Source organism: Labeo rohita, chromosome 9 (assembly GCF_022985175.1).
Source record: "Labeo rohita strain BAU-BD-2019 chromosome 9, IGBB_LRoh.1.0, whole genome shotgun sequence".
In the NCBI taxonomy this organism is placed as follows: domain Eukaryota; kingdom Metazoa; phylum Chordata; class Actinopteri; order Cypriniformes; family Cyprinidae; genus Labeo; species Labeo rohita.
The window spans coordinates 17,022,738-17,039,057 of record NC_066877.1 but is presented as its reverse complement, the minus strand read 5'-3'; the positions used below and the strand labels follow the sequence as shown (position 1 = coordinate 17,039,057).

Sequence of the window (16,320 nt, the reverse complement as noted above, 5' to 3'; positions counted from 1 at the left end):
CAATTATACATCAGAAAGACTTATACACAACCATTCAAAAGTTTGAGCTCAGTAGGATTTTTGAAAGAAAGTAATACTATTATTCAGCAAGGAGGCATTAAGTTGATCAAACATGAAAGTAAAGACATTTATAAAGTTACAAAAGATTTCTATTTCAAATAAATGCTGTTCTTTTAAACTTTTAATTCATTTAAGAAACCTGAAAAAAATTTATTACAATTTCTAGAAAAAACAGCACAATAAGAATTGCTTCTTGAGCAGCAAATCAGCATATTAAAATGATTTGTTGAAGGATCATGTGACACTGAAGACCGGAGTAAAGACTGCTGACAATTCAGCTTTGACATCACAGAAAACAGTCATCTTAAATTGCAATAATACGTAACAATATTTCTTTTTTACTGTATTTTTGATCAAATAAATGCATTTTCTGAGCATAAAAGCCCCCCAAACAGTAGTGCTTGTTAGATGTAATATAGCAATAATGTGTAGTATAAATGTACTCAGCAAGAATTCACATTTGGACTTAGACCTTGTGTCTGCCCATCACAGATTGTTCCAATGGTTCAAGAGTTTGTGTCAGACAACTTGGGGCAGCAGTTTATTGAGGTGCCGCCCTTTAATTTGGCCACAGCTTTTGCCGACAGTCATTGCTGCGCTCCTCTCATTTTTATCCTGTCTCCGGGTTCAGACCCCATGGCAGCACTGCTCAAGTTTGGTGAGGAACAGGTATGGACAATTAATGACATTACATTTCTATAGATATTTTAACAGAATTTTTCTGTAGTAGTAAAGTATCTGTAATTCTTTAAAGGGGACATTGGATGCAAAATTCACTTTCACATGGTGTTTGCATACAATTGTGTATTAGCAGTATGTGGATACATAATAAAAATCCATTTACTACTTTTTTAATCGGCAAAAAACTAAACGGTGTCAATAATCAAGCCGTTTTGATTTTCTGAGCAATATGACGTCATATTGTGCAAGACCTGCCCACAGCCGCTGACAGACTGTCCCGTATTAGTATATCTCCGCCCTCAGCCATTTGTACTCAAACAGCTGTAGTGACAATCTGAGAGTCTATATTTTCTTTCGACATCAGAGCCACTGAGGATGCAGTGGATTTGTTTGCTTTTAATGATAATGCAGCACCAAATATTTTATAAATATTTGATAATTACACCTCCAAAATGCAGTTTAAATGCAACTTCAAAGGGCTTTAAATGATCCCAGCTGAGAATGAAAGGTCTTTTTAACTTATTTAACAATATTTTTTAACTTCAAATGCTTGCCTTGTCTAGCTCTGTGATGTGCATGCGTACTCTGTGTAATCTGGGTCATAACAGTTAGGGTAGGTAAAAAAACTACAATCTCGGTTTCCCCTCCAACTTCAAAATCAGTATACATTCTAAATTTATTTTTTAGAAAATAACAGAACGTTTTCCTAGATAAGATCCTTATTCCTCGACTGGGATCGTTTAGAGCTTTTGAAGCTACATTTAAACCACATTTTGGAAGTTCAAACTCACGGGCCCCATAGAAGTCCACTGTATGGAGAACATTCCTGAAATGTTTTCCTCAAGAAACATAATTTCTTTACGACTGAAGGACATGAACATCTTGGATGACAAGGGGGTGAGTACATTATCTGTAAATTTTTGTTCTGGAAGTGAACTTCTCCTTTAAAGAGACATGCACCAAAACAGGTCGCTGTGAACTAGAGGGTGACACGGGAGTGGATTTTCAAACCTCTCCCGTCCCACTCCCACAAAAAAAAAACCCATCCCATCCCAATCCCACGAAAAAACTGGGAGAAAATCCTGTCCCGTCCCAATCCCGGAAGAATGACTCCCATTCCCTCCCACTCCCGTATTATGTTTTTTTTGGTGGAATCTGCCAGTTACAGTAAAGAATACAGTATAGATCACAATATGCCCATATCTTTTTTTTACATTAGTTGAATAAAAATGAAAAATGTAGGGTTTTTTTATTATTATTGAACCGAAAGCCATCTTAAACAAATGCACAGTGTGCATTGCACACACATTAAATTTCATGTAAATCATTCATGCAAACACACGTTTCCTATTTGAATTGGTCCATTTGAAAGTAGACATTTCACTCTATAGATATATTTTTCTTGTCTCTAAAGCAAGTATACACGGAGTTTCGAAGTGACGCGCTCAAGTTTACAGAGACAGACGGCAGAAAGCGCGTCCTTTTTGCTTTAATTAGTTTACAAAAGCGCAACGTTTCCTTGTTTTTCTGAGTGCACACAAATAAACGTTGAGTCTTTACAGATTAGAAAGATGCCTATCACTCTTATCTGTATGACCAAAAATGACGGCATTTTAAGAGTAAGTGACCGCACCGGCGCCTCTGTCATGCAGTACCGCGCTACTATTCGGCTTCCACACTCGCACCGACACTTCAATAGCGCACGTTTTTCTAGGTTAACATTAGATTGAGCGGCCATGTAAAGTTGCTACTACATACATCTTTCAGGTGAAAAGCCATATGGTCGATGAATGATAGGTGAGCATTTGGATGTCCTGCTGTATTACCAGTCGTTAACGATTTGTCCGTCATGAACTTACTTGCTTAACCAGCCACACCAAAGCATACAGAAGGAGAGCATAAAGAGACAGGGCAACTAGAATTAAGTTCAAAATTACAATATATCGTTTATAGTTTATTAGTTTATTTATATAAAAGGTATATTTGTGTATAAAGTTGGGTTTCATAGCGTTACGATTCCCGGTCCCGCCCACTCCCGCTGACATTTTTTCCTATCCCGTCCCAATCCCGTAATTATTAGTGATTTTGTTTCCCATCCCTCGGGATTCCTGAAAAAATGTCAGCCTCTACTGTGAACAGAGCTGTTTTTCACAAGGAAAAAGCACAATCATTGGGGAATTTTAATCAAAGTATGTTGCAGACATTTCATGAAGACCTTAAAGAATCATACCAACTTGTGAAAACTGGGCATCCAGCATCCCCTTTAAGTGTTTTGGTTTGTTTTTGATGATGTCTTGTGTTATGGGTGATGCTCTTTTATTGTTAACACACTGTATCTGCCTTGTTGTTCAGGGTTTCACAGGCAACAGATTGACATCTCTGTCTCTGGGACAAGGTCAGGGACCCATCGCCATGAGCATGATTGAGACTGGCGTCAAGGAGGGAACCTGGGTGGTTTTACAGAACTGCCACCTGGCTACCTCTTGGATGTCCACCCTTGAGCGTGTTTGTGAGGTATTACCTAAACATGATGGGATGGTAGCTGTTTATAGTCAATGCATTCATGTCTACAATAAGTCCACCAGTGGAAACACTCTGAAGCAGCATTTTGGCTTTCTGCAGGAGCTGAATCCAGATACCACTCACCCAGATTTTCGCTTGTGGCTGACCAGTTACCCCTCTCCCAACTTTCCCGTGGCTGTACTGCAAAACGGAGTCAAAATGACCAATGAGGCTCCCAAGGGCCTGCGCTCCAACATCATCCGTTCTTTCTACATGGACCCCATATCTGACCCTGAGTTCTTTGACAGTAGTTCAAAGCCGGTAGGTCCTTCACAGTGGGAAGTTAAGTGTTCTCAATATGATGCATATCCTTTGATGGTCTCAATGTTTATTTTTGAATTCCTGTATGTATAAGAAAAGTGGAATCTGTGTGTGTGTTTTCAGGCTGTTTTTAAGAAGCTACTGTTCAGCCTGTGTTTCTTCCACGCCTTGACCCAGGAGAGGAGAAAATTTGGTCCTCTAGGCTGGAACATCCCCTATGAGTTCAACGAGACAGACCTGCGGATCTCAGTCCAGCAGCTACACATGTTCTTGGACCAGTACGAGGTGAGATCACACATGTACCTGTTTCGTCTTTCACACACAAACAAATTTTCTTTCACTTTTCTTGAATCACGCACACACTCTTCACATCACGCTCTTCCTTTTCATGCTTTCCGGCTCGCCCCTTAAACCGCACCTAAAAAAAGAGCATTCTTGACATTTTCCAAACTTCAGAGAAGCACTCCTCATACTTCCCTTCCTCCTTTCAAAACAAGCAGGCTGCACAAACTGATCAAGAGCCTCCCTGAATGCTCTGACATTTCTCCAGTGCTACGAGTGCCACCCACTGCATTAGCAAGGGAAATTTCAACAGGAAATGTCACAATCCTGCCACTCCTCTGTCCATCTTTTCATATCCCGCTTGAAGATTGTTATATCGAACCCACCAGCCTGACATACACCTCCACTTAATAAAAAAAGAGCCTTTGTTGAGCGGCCATGCTTTTAAGACACATGAAAGGTTGTTTTTTGGTTTTTCTTGTCTTTTTTAAAGCAATCTAAACAATAGGGTGAAAAAGTTGAGGCAGAGCCCTCACCTGAGATGACTTTGTTAAAGTCACGGTCAAAATACATGTAGCCACGCTACTCAAAATGAAAATAAATAGCACTCATGATAAGACAGGTGAGTTGTAATCATGAGGAACCAAACAAAAAGAGTTGCAAAAACGATTTATCATAGAAGTGGATTTGTCATTTGCTCCCTTTGTGAGCAGATGTGTGTTTCTGATCACTTAGTCTGGCCATCCCAAGATAGTTTTTATCCACCATGTTTGTTTAGATGATATTATTAAAGAGCACGTCATATGGGTTTGTGAAAAATATCTTTTTTGCAGTTTGTAATGTAGCTATCCTTCAATGTAGACGGTCTAAAAAGTTGTTAATCAAAAAAGTGCATGATAAAGATATTGCCTCTCAAAAGAAAGAGTCAACTCCGAGCCAAATCTTCTGCCTGTTACCAATCTTCGTCATTCAGTAACACATTTGCATAATCCCTGCCTGCCCACAAACACTTCCGCTAGTTAGTGTTTAGTTAGTGTCACTTTAAAATACCATATGACCTGCTCTTTAAGTTTGGTGTTGGTTATATGGTAATTGTACTTGTTTTGTGTGTCCTTATTAGGAGATCCCTTTTGATGCTCTTCGCTACATGACAGGAGAGTGTAACTACGGAGGTCGTGTCACAGACGACTGGGATCGCAGGACCCTGCGCACAATCCTTTCCATCTTCTACACCCCTGAGGTCACTGACAGTGCTGATTACAAGTTTGATCCTAGCGGCCTCTATTACTCACCACCAGAAGGAGATGTAAGAGACACTATACTTAACTGACAAAACTGATAAACAACATATTCAGTTTGTCATATTATATGTCTATTTAGAATTATGAGGTTGGAAAGTTTTTAAATTTTTTTGAAAGAAGTTTCCTATGCTCACCAAGGTTGCACTCATTTGATCAAAAATACAATAAAAACAATAATACTGTGAAATATTATTACAAATTAAAAGAACTGTTTTCTATTTTAATATATTACTAAAATGTAATTTATTTTTGTGATGGCAAAGCTGAATTTTTAACATTATTTCAGTCTTCAGTATCATGTTTCTTCAGAAAGATTATTTCTTTAAGTTCATTTACTTAAAGAAAAAAAATACAGAAAACACATTAAATATGGTATAAAAAACCATGAAAAAGACAAAAAGACAAGAAAACATATCTCAATCAATATACTTTTTTAGAATGAGCAGGGTTGATTAAGTTATCAATCCTTAAAGAGCACATTTTATAGTCCAAAATGCTCGTCCAGTTCTAGAGGGGTTATGTCAGACAAAATTTCCACAGCTGACATTAAAGCTAGTTCAATATTTCTGTCATATAAATTTCAGAGACATTCTCTACAGAGATACCGTTGGAAACCAAACTGAACTAAGGCTTCATTTTCCTTCTTTTATCATATTTCCTTCAAAGGAAGATCATATGCACCCCTGCAAGCCAGGGTTTCTCATTCAAAAGCCTGAGAGAAAGCAATTATAAGAGAAAACAACAATTCTGGACTTTGTGCAAGCTCAGTCAAGGTGTTTGTCAGCTCGTGGGTCAGAATCCCTCCCACATTATATGGCTGTGTTTAAAATGCCTACAGATATAATTGACTTTTGTAAACAAAAAACATGCATCTTTTGGAGAGGCATTGGTCCGCCTCTATGAAAGTTCTGAAAAGGAATTATGAGCTGTAAGTTCAATAACTAAACACAGCGGGTTGCTGCCAGTGGTGATGTCTGATTTATTTGCGAGCACATGTATAATCTATGCCCAATTTTATTTGGCATTTTCTCTCAAAATCTTTTATTCATGAATGTCATTTGCATAGCCATTATTATAAATGTCAGCAATCTCAAGGGTTGCCTGTTTTAAGTGCATGCCATTATTTAGCGTCGCCATTCTGGATTTAGTGTTGCATTAAGAAGCTGATTGTTTCCTTTTCAGCATAACAGCTACATTGAGTACACCAAGACACTTCCTCTAAATCCCTCACCCGAAGTCTTTGGCATGAATGCCAATGCTGATATTACTAAGGACCAAGTGGAAACGCAGCTGCTGTTTGACAGCATCCTTCTCACTCAGGTGCATAAACACATTTTGATTACTGGTGAAAACTAGCTAGTTAAAAGTAGCTGTTTAATGACCTGTTTGATGTTTGGAACCGTTTGAGTAAATTTTTTGCCCAATTTCAGTCACGTTCTTCAGGTGGCAGTGCTACATCCTCAGATGACATGGTGTACGAAGTGGCTGCGGACATTCTCAATAAACTTCCTCAAGATTTCGATACAGATGCTGCCATGCGCAAGTACCCCACCAGCTACAACCAAAGCATGAACACAGTGCTGGTGCAGGAGATGGGACGATTCAACAAACTCCTCCAGACCATCCGGGATTCATGTGTCAACATCCAGAAAGCCATCAAGGTCATAACAAAACCACTGTGAAGGTTCTGCCTTTTATCGATCATGTTTTCAGGTCTTCATTGTTTCTGGTCTGAGCACAAATTGAACTCCAATGGGAATTTGCAGGCTTCCAATATTGGGAGATTTTTCTGGTTAGCCACATTCATTTAGCTTTAAGAAGTATATGTCACGCTAATGCACAGATTATCCATTACCGTCTAAATACATTTATTCACAATATAAATGACTAAAAAAAATGACTGAAGCAGGATAAGCGATAATAGAATTTTGGTTTAAAGCAAGTGATTTGACCAAATATAGACATCCATATATGTTTGTATTTCTAATTTTAAAAGTTACAAATTATAAAACACAGTCACAGATCAGCTATCTCCACGTAAAACTTGTAGTGCAGACCAAACCGCAAGTTATAGTGACACAAGTGTAAGAGCCCAGTCTTTGGTCAAATTAAAAAAATCGCGCAGCTTTGCCCCTTGGTGGCGTTATAAAAGGGAAAAAACAGAAAAACCACTATAACTTAGCAATCATTTGCCCGATTGACTTGAAACTTAATATAATTTGATAGATCTCCACATGCTGATCAACTTTGCCTCAAGGACCACTGCTGTCAAACAGATTGTTCATTAATAATTTTCAATTATGTAAAAAAAAAGTACTTTTGCAAACTAGTCCTAAGTTTTTCACTCAATCTCAATCAAATCACTGCTGCACAATTCTCTGGACTCTCTAGATCAAAAATTATCAAAAAATTATGTTTTTGTCCTTTGGGTAGCTATAACGAAAAGGGGCATAACCAAGTGCACGCTAAAGCCTGTATCTCCAAAACAAAAACTCAAAACTTCATAAAACTAGATGGGCATATGCAACTCTAAACAGTCTATGTGACTCTAAACAAGCTTGCAAAGTTTCATAGAGATCGGACCATAGGTGGTGCTATAACAATCAAAAGGTGCCAGAAACATAATATTTCTGTTGTAAAAGACCTCAGACTGCAATAAAATGTACATTTATTCACATATACACTTCATATCACATGATATAGCTTCTTATTCTGAACAACTGCGGGCCACTGCTTTCAATCAAACTGTTTTTTAAATATTTGAGATTATTTAAAAAACTACTTTTTTGAAGTAGTCCTAGGTCAATAAAATCAGTGCAGTACAATTCTTTAGACTCTCTAGGTCAATAGTTATCAATAATAATGTTGAACATTTGCATTTGGACAGCTATAACAGGGGCATTTTAAAATATGGCCTTAATAGTGTATAATGTAACCAAAACCCAAAAAATCCTAAAAGAAAGCTCAAAACTTCATGAAAGGTGAGACTGTAGACAAGCATGCAAAATGCTTAATTTATGGGGCTTGGACATTAGTTGCCTCAATAACAGTTAAAAAGGTGAAAAACAGTACATTTAAATGGCAAAATCCCTGGAATTGCCATTATAACCACTAGATGGCAGCAGAGGACTACTAATTGGCTCATTCTGCTCACTAATACAGCTCTTGTTGCTTGCAGCTGTATTTTATAAATATATATATATATATATATATATATATATATATATTTTTTTTTTGAAAAGTTGCATTTTAAAATGGCTATTTTAATAGGTATGATGCTTTTGTCTGCATTAATCCATTGTTTCAAATTTGCACAATTTTTTTTATTATGCTACTATTTCCACACAAACCTTTATATAGAAGCAATGCAAACTGAAAAAGTTTTTGAACATTCACTCCTTGCTGAAAGATACAAGGAAAATTCATTGTGCCCCAGGGCTTGTCCTAATGCTGTGCACTCCAGCTGAGCCTCCTTGTCCTTTAGTTTGACTGACAGCTCTGATCCCAGTTAGCATTACCGTCCCGCAGGGCGAGATGGATGCATATGCTGAGATCTGATCACAGCCCTGGCTTTCATTTACACATTGTGAACCCTTATCCTATAATCTAACCCTAAAATAATCCCTTTATCTTTCCAGACTACAGCTTGATTTCTGCTCTGAGGAACCTCTCTCCTTTACCCTTTCATTATCATTCACGATCATACTATGCCACATCAAATGCAAACCTTTAAAACCAGCCCGTAGAAAGACATAAAGAAAAGGACAACATAACTTTTCCCTAGAAGAGAAAATGCCAGTATACTGTAAACATGACTGCTATGAGGAATTGCAAATGTGCTTACATTTTTTAAACCAAGCTGATTTTCATTGATACTGTACTTCTAAAAAAATTAAGTACATAAAAAAGAACAGTTTTGATCATTAAAACAATCCAGGTAGAAGGACACAAAAGCAATCAATGTGTGTGTTTCTTGCCATAGGGTCTGGTGGTTATGTCTGCTGAACTTGAGGAAGTTGTCAGCAGCATTCTGAAGGGCCGTATCCCTGCCATGTGGATGAAGAAGTCGTATCCCAGCCTCAAACCACTGGGAAGCTACATTAATGACTTTCTTGAAAGACTCAAGTTTTTACAGGTAAACTCTGTAGCCATAAAGTAGTATAGTTGTATACTTTTCATTCTTTCATACTTTTATTGCTCAAGGATGCATTAAAGGTACAATATGTAAGATTTTTTATTAAAATATCCAAAAACCACTAGAACAGTGTTATATGTTTTGTTGACTTGTGCTTACATTGTGACAATGTACTTACATTATCCCAAATGTTTCCAAGAATGTTTAAATCTAGAGAAATAAAGAATTTAACTAGTGTAACGGACCATCATTGCGTTATCTGCCAGTGATGTAATACACCCTTGATTTCTGGTTTATTTTACTGGTATTTTGTAGAAAACATGGAAACAGTAAAGGCGCTTTAATGTTATGCGTTTTATTAGACAGTTGACAAACACACAGAGTAGCATTACACAAAACTTTCAACACAATCAAATGTATCTAGTATGATAAAACAGCACAGCTTTACCCCACATACATATGATCGGAAGGAGCGGAATCGGTTCACTGTGGCGTAATAAAAGCTCATCTGCTATTGCGCCATGTGTCGTGCTCATTTCTTATTGGCAATCGCTCCAGCGAAAAAGCTATAACAGGATCATTTTAAAATATGGCCTTGATATAGTGTACTCAAAACCCTATAAATCCTGAAAGAAAGCTCAAAACTTCATGACAGGTGAGCACATGTGTCATATGATTGTAGACAAGCATGTAAAATGCTACATTTATGGGGCTTGGACATTAGTTGCCTCTATACCAGTTATAAAGGTGAAAAACAGTATGTTTAAATGGCAGAATCCCTGGAATTGCCATTATAACCACTAGATGACAGCAGAAGACCACACATTGGCTCACTAATATAGCTTTTGTTGCTAGCACAGAGTAGCATTATAACAGAACTTTCAACACAATCAAATGTATCTAGTATGATAAAACAGCACAGCTTTACCCCACATACACATGATCGGAAGGAGTGGAATTGGTTGACTGTGAATCGCTCCAGCGGACCCACCCTGCTTCATATTACAGTGATGGTAATAAATCTTTAATACATTAGCTTATCCATGAACATGGCCTCATACACACTGCAGCTACATTCAGTTGTCAGTTCACCTTTTACTCCTTAATCACGTTCTGTACACACATAATTCACTAAAATACAGGAGTGACGACCGCATTCAACAACCGAATTAAATCCCGAAAAATACAGGTAGTGACAACCGTGTTTACAGAAATTCTATGCAGTGTGTACAGAAATGAACTGAACAACTAGTTGTTAATGACGTATTTAAATGCGCATCAGAAATGTGTCTTCATCTGTATGTGAGATGCAAGAAAATAACAGTGAAAGAAGTCGTATCCTTAGCACATTTTGACACAGGGCTAGTTGCCCTCACAAGCTGTGCAGTAAAGTGTCAGTGTTGCCAGATCGTCATAGAAAAGAATGCAACAAGGACAAGCACAAAAAACACTAAAACACCCAAATGCTTTATGTTTTATAACACATATCTCATATCTGCAACAGATCACTTTATTAACTCCATAAAGTGCCTAGCTTTATGAGCTAGGTCCAAAAAACATGCCTAAAAGTGCTTGTAAATATGAGGACATGGCAACACTGCAAGCCTCCCAAGCATAAACAAAACACAGCATGTCTATCAGTGGTAGCTTAGTTAAAATAGATGGACCAAAAGAGTCTTTAGCAAAAAAAATGACAGATACCAAACAGCTAAATTCTTGTTTACTCCTGCAAGACGCCAAAATGTTGATGTGGTTACAAATGCTGGAGTGACTGTTGTTCCATAATTATGTAACCACAATGGACATTCATACATACAGCAGTTGAGGCAAAAAGCATTCTAGTGTGCATTGTGAGCCACGAGAAAATCACATGAAATGCAACTGACCTACTGTCTCATTCAGTGATCTCAGATCAGAACACTGCTTCTGCAAAGGACTGAATTGTACCCTTCCTTTGAATAAAAGAAAAACAAAAACTTTGTGCCTGTTACATTCCAAAGGCTTTTTTTGGCCTTGAGTTATGCCTTTAGAATTAGTTGTGACCACTGATGATTCTTGATTTTGGTCTTTAAAGGGGTAATGAACTGCCTTTTTAATTAATTTGTACTGTTCTCTGAGGTCCCCTTATAATGTTTTAAAGATTTTTACACCAAAATACATCATAATTTAGAATAGGCTATTTTCTATCCTGTTTTTAACCCCCATGGCGGATTGCAGACTCTGAAAAAAAATGGCCACTGCTATGACTGGCTAACAGTTGTGTATGTTTGACACCCTACATTCCTCATAGATGGATGCTGCTGTTATTTAGGTCAAAAACGCATAAATACTCAGTACATAAGTCAACAGACAAAGCCATAGTGACCACATAATAAAAACAGTTACTCACACATCATAGTGGGACACATTCCACAACCTGTCATTTTGGCAGATTGGCTTCAATATAGACTAATGAGAAAGCTTTAAGATGTTTTTATAGTACAATGACCTCTTATATGTCAAAAGATCAAGGGAATTTTGGTTTCTCAGTTTGGGACCACTTTAATATCAGTGTCATCTCTGTCATTCACACAGGGTTGGTACGTGGATGGCACGCCTGCAGTGTTCTGGATGTCCGGTTTCTTTTTCACCCAGGCCTTCCTCACTGGAAGCCAGCAGAATTACGCCCGAAAATACACCATCCCCATTGACCTGCTCAGCTTCGACTTTGAAGTCATGGAGGACAAGGAATACAAAAACCCCCCAGAGGATGGTGAGAAAGACAAAGAGAGAGTATTGACAAGCATGAAATGTAAAATATATGAGAGGGAAATGGGTAACAAGTGACAAAAGGAATGAGAGACGCACAGTTTCATTAACCCCTCGCCGCGGCTGAGTGCCATCAATCAGAGTCAACATTACAGTGCTCTGACATCAGACCCCTGCTGCTCTTTCATCAGTACATGATGAGCATCTCTCCAGAGGAAACCCATCTCTCTGAGGCCATCACACACTGCATGAGGCTGTTTATGTGTGTCTTTGACTTTAACAGATACTTTGTTGTGTCTGCTTCATTTTTTATAGTTTAGTCAGTCAGTGTATAAAATGGGAAGAGTCTTTAGTTAGTGTGCAGGGATGTGAAGTACTTCATTATTCAAGTATTATTTTTAGGATTTTTTTAGTAAACACTCCTACATTTTTCAATGCAAAAATGATACAGTATATATTTTTGCAGATCGTCATGTCTTAAATCTTACAAGCCAATCAAATTGCGCTCCCAGCTAAACTTTAACCAGTGACATCCATTTAAACCTGTGTCCTTGTACAGAGACATCACATCAGTCACCACAACACAGTGTTTGACCTAAAGCAGTATGTTTTAATTATAACCATTGCTGAAGATGGATGAATGTGACTCAAGTGTGAACACGGTCAATGATCAGTCTATGTAAAATCAGCTGCTTCTGAATTTAAAGTAACACATTTCAGGTAACAGGTTTAAAGCAGTTCACTTCCAGAACAAAATTTACAGATAATGTACTCATGCCCTTGTCATCCAAGATGTTAGTGTCTTTCTTTCTTCAGTTGTAAAGAAATTTTTTTAAGAAAACCTTTCAGGATTTTTCTCCATATACTGGACTTCATTGGTGCCCCCGATTTTGAACGTCCAAAATGCAGTTAAAATGCAGCCTTAAAGGGTTCCCAGCTGAAGAAGAAGGGTCTTATCTAGCAAAACGATCATTTATTTTCTAAAAAAAAATTACAGTTTATATACTTTTTAACCTCAAACACTCATCTAGTCTAGTGTACTCTGTGTATTCCGGTTCATGACAGTTAGGGTATGTTGAAAAACTCACATCAGTGCTCACAAAAATGACATTGTTTCACTAGATAAGACCCTTCTTCCTCGGCTGGGATCTTTTAGAGCCCTTTGAAGATGCATTTTGGTCGTTCAAAATCGGGAGCACCCTTGAAGTCCAGTATATGAAGAAAAGTCCTGGAATGTTTTCTTCAAAAAAAAAAAAAATTCTTTATGACTGAAGAAAGAAAGACATGAACATCTTGGATGACAAGGGGGTGAGTACATTATCTGTACACTTTTGTTCTGGAAGTGAACTACTTCTTTAATGATACTGGTTTAATGTGTGTCCTATAGTTTTGCATAGTTGGGACATTGGGAATTGTGATAAAAAGTTTGTTATTAACATTTCCAACTTCTTCTGAGTTAAGCAGTTAATTTTTAGACTAAGAAAAAAAGGTTTACTTATTACATTCTGGTACTCACTTCTTTTAAAGAGATAGTTCACTCAAAAATGAAAATTCTTTCATTAATTATTCCCCCATGTCATTCCAAACCCGTAAGTCCTTTTTTTATTTTTGGAACACAAGATATTTTTGATCAAACTGTTAAATGAAGTTGTGTTTTTTTGTTGTTTGTTTTCTTTGCACACAAAAATTAAGGTAGAACCACTGATGTCACATGGACTATTTTAACGATATCTTTACTACCTTTCTGGGGCTTGAACATGTCAATTGCGTTTCTGTCTATGAAGGGTCAGAAAGCTTTTGGATTTCATCGAAAATATCTTAATTTGTGTTCCGAAAATGAAGGTTTTACAGGTCTGGAATGGTGACGGTGAGTAATTAATGACAGAATTTTCATTTTTGGGGGAACTATCCCTTTAACTGTATCTGTTTTTTTGCTCGTAAAATACTAAAATTCTCACGATGGGCTTTCGCTTGGGGGATGCGTTTTCATAGCTCATATAACCATGATGGAAGAATAAGCTTTTTGGCATGTGTGCACCGCAGTAACTGGGAACTATTTTATTTGTAAGAATGCCTTTTGCAGGGACTAAATTAAGCTCCTACTTCAGAGTAAGTTCTAGGTCAACAGGAACTACCAGTGACTTAAATATATGATGATTGGCCAAATGAATGTCATACAAAACACAGATGCCTGCCATTTTAAAAAATTAATTTGAACACAGTTTACATATTATTACTCCACAAAGTAACTCTACGAATATAGAAAACACTGATAGATGGACTGACTCTTTCTCCAGCTGTTGACATTTTTAAATGCCGTGTTCAGATGACGCTGATGGCTGGCTTACGTCACTTCAGAGTTCTTACTGGTGGTGCAATTGCAACCAGAAAATAGATGGGAAAAAAGTATTTCCTAGGGAAAAATTTAGTTCTTGGCAGACCACCCCAGTGGATTTCCTATAACCTATGACATTTCCTGTAACGAAATCCTTCTGTGCAGTACCCATGCTTTTTCAAATTATTAATCCTCGGTTTTTGTGCTCAGGTGTTTACATCCGTGGCCTTTTTTTGGATGGTGCCCGATGGGATCGGAGGACAAAACGTTTGGCAGAGTCATTCCCCAAAATCCTGCATGACACCATGCCTGTGGTGAGAAGCTGTAAAATATATATTCTCAGTCAAAAAAGGCTGATTACATCATGCATAGTCCCTGATTTAAGTCACAAGATCAGTATATAATTTGCAATCAGTATATAATATTTGCAATTCAGAGTTTCAGTACAGTTCAGATAAATGTATTTCCCTGTAGGCAAACTATAAAAGTAACTATGAAGGCAATTTTGAGAAAAAAGAAAATGTGAAACTGGATGTCTAAAAAAAAAAAGAAAAGAAAAGAAACACTTTGGTAGTGATAATGTATTAAGAAAGTGAATATATTTTAATTCCAGTCCAGCCACATCACAGCTAGAGAAGTGCTTTATTCTCTCTTCAGTACCAAATAATAATACATACATAATACATAATACAAGGCAAAACTGAACTTCGGCAACCTTTACCCACCAGGGGATGTGCGCTGACACCTTATTTTTCACACTTTCTTGAAGATGGCTTTTTCATTAACATGTACGTCAACCAAGTCTTCAGGCCAGTGAAAGGAAGTTTGAGAAGAAAATTCTTCATAATAGAAAAGTTTATTTAAATAAAGTATGTGAATGGAGTTCTAGTTACTTCTATATACGACTTATCATAGCAGGTGAGATATTCAAATAGGTAATTAAATATTCTTACCATAACAGGAAGAGAAAACAAAGATTTCAATTAATTTTGCCCTCTTTATTCCGCACAATGCACAGTGCCACAATAAATAATGCATTCACTTCCGTTTAATATTCAGACATTTCAGGACAACTCATTACCAAAATAACTTTTTGACAAGAGCTGAACTTAATTAAACATGCATTCGTTACTTACGGTAAAACTTTGAAATGCAAATTTCTTTCAAAGGCCATTATTAATTTCAGCTGAGAGCACTTCATCTGAAACACTGAAAATAAACACATCCATAAGTCATATTAAAACCACCAACTTTTTAATGTACCTGTTTGTTTCAGAGGAGGTTCTGATAAAGGGGTTTGGGGACTTTGAATTTGTTTTTGGTGACAGTCTTCTTTGTTTAACAGTTTTTACTTGGAAACCAAGCCAAGGAAAATAGGTTAGATTATCAGCAAGGGAAAAATCAAATGTTGATTCACCACCATAGTAATTCAGAAGCCCTGGGTTTTTTAGATCTTAAAATAACTACTGCTTCTCTGTTTGAAATGTCTTTCTGCAGATCTGGCTGAAGCCCATGAAAAAGCAGGACATTCCTGAACGGCAGTGCTACATTTCTCCGGTCTATAAGACCAGCGAGAGACGAGGAACCCTTTCCACCACTGGACACTCCACCAACTACGTCATTGCGATGACCCTGAATTCAGACGTGCCTCCAGAGCACTGGATCCGTCGTGGTGTGGCATTACTGTGTCAGCTTAACTCATAGATACATTGCTCTGTTTCTAGTATCCTTCACTTAACTCTTTAGTAAAGTACTTGTGGCTAAATAATAATCAAATTTCCTCTAAAGACAAAATTATACTATTTATGTACTATAAACAATCTTTTAAAAGTTTACAAAGAATAATAGAAATAATATATATATAAACAAATGGATTTTTAGTAAATAATAAAGAGAAGTATTTATAGAGTAGAACATTTTAAGGAAGATTTTTAATAAGCACAAACTCTCAAAGT

The 16,320-nt window shown here is 37.2% G+C and overlaps 1 protein-coding gene across 1 annotated transcript in view; it reads left to right on the top strand.

Moving 5' to 3' along the window:
• Positions 1–16,069, top strand: part of dnah7 (dynein, axonemal, heavy chain 7) — a 74,345-nt gene extending 58,276 nt beyond the window's left edge. The window contains exons 56-66 of the mRNA XM_051119059.1: positions 553–729; positions 3,094–3,255; positions 3,364–3,564; positions 3,688–3,849; positions 4,967–5,152; positions 6,330–6,467; positions 6,578–6,808; positions 9,130–9,282; positions 11,857–12,034; positions 14,576–14,679; positions 15,863–16,069. Of these exons, the coding sequence (XP_050975016.1) occupies positions 553–729; positions 3,094–3,255; positions 3,364–3,564; positions 3,688–3,849; positions 4,967–5,152; positions 6,330–6,467; positions 6,578–6,808; positions 9,130–9,282; positions 11,857–12,034; positions 14,576–14,679; positions 15,863–16,069 (1,899 nt within the window). The remainder of the gene's footprint in view (positions 1–552; positions 730–3,093; positions 3,256–3,363; positions 3,565–3,687; positions 3,850–4,966; positions 5,153–6,329; positions 6,468–6,577; positions 6,809–9,129; positions 9,283–11,856; positions 12,035–14,575; positions 14,680–15,862) is intronic.
• The last annotated feature ends 251 nt before the right edge of the window (positions 16,070–16,320 follow it).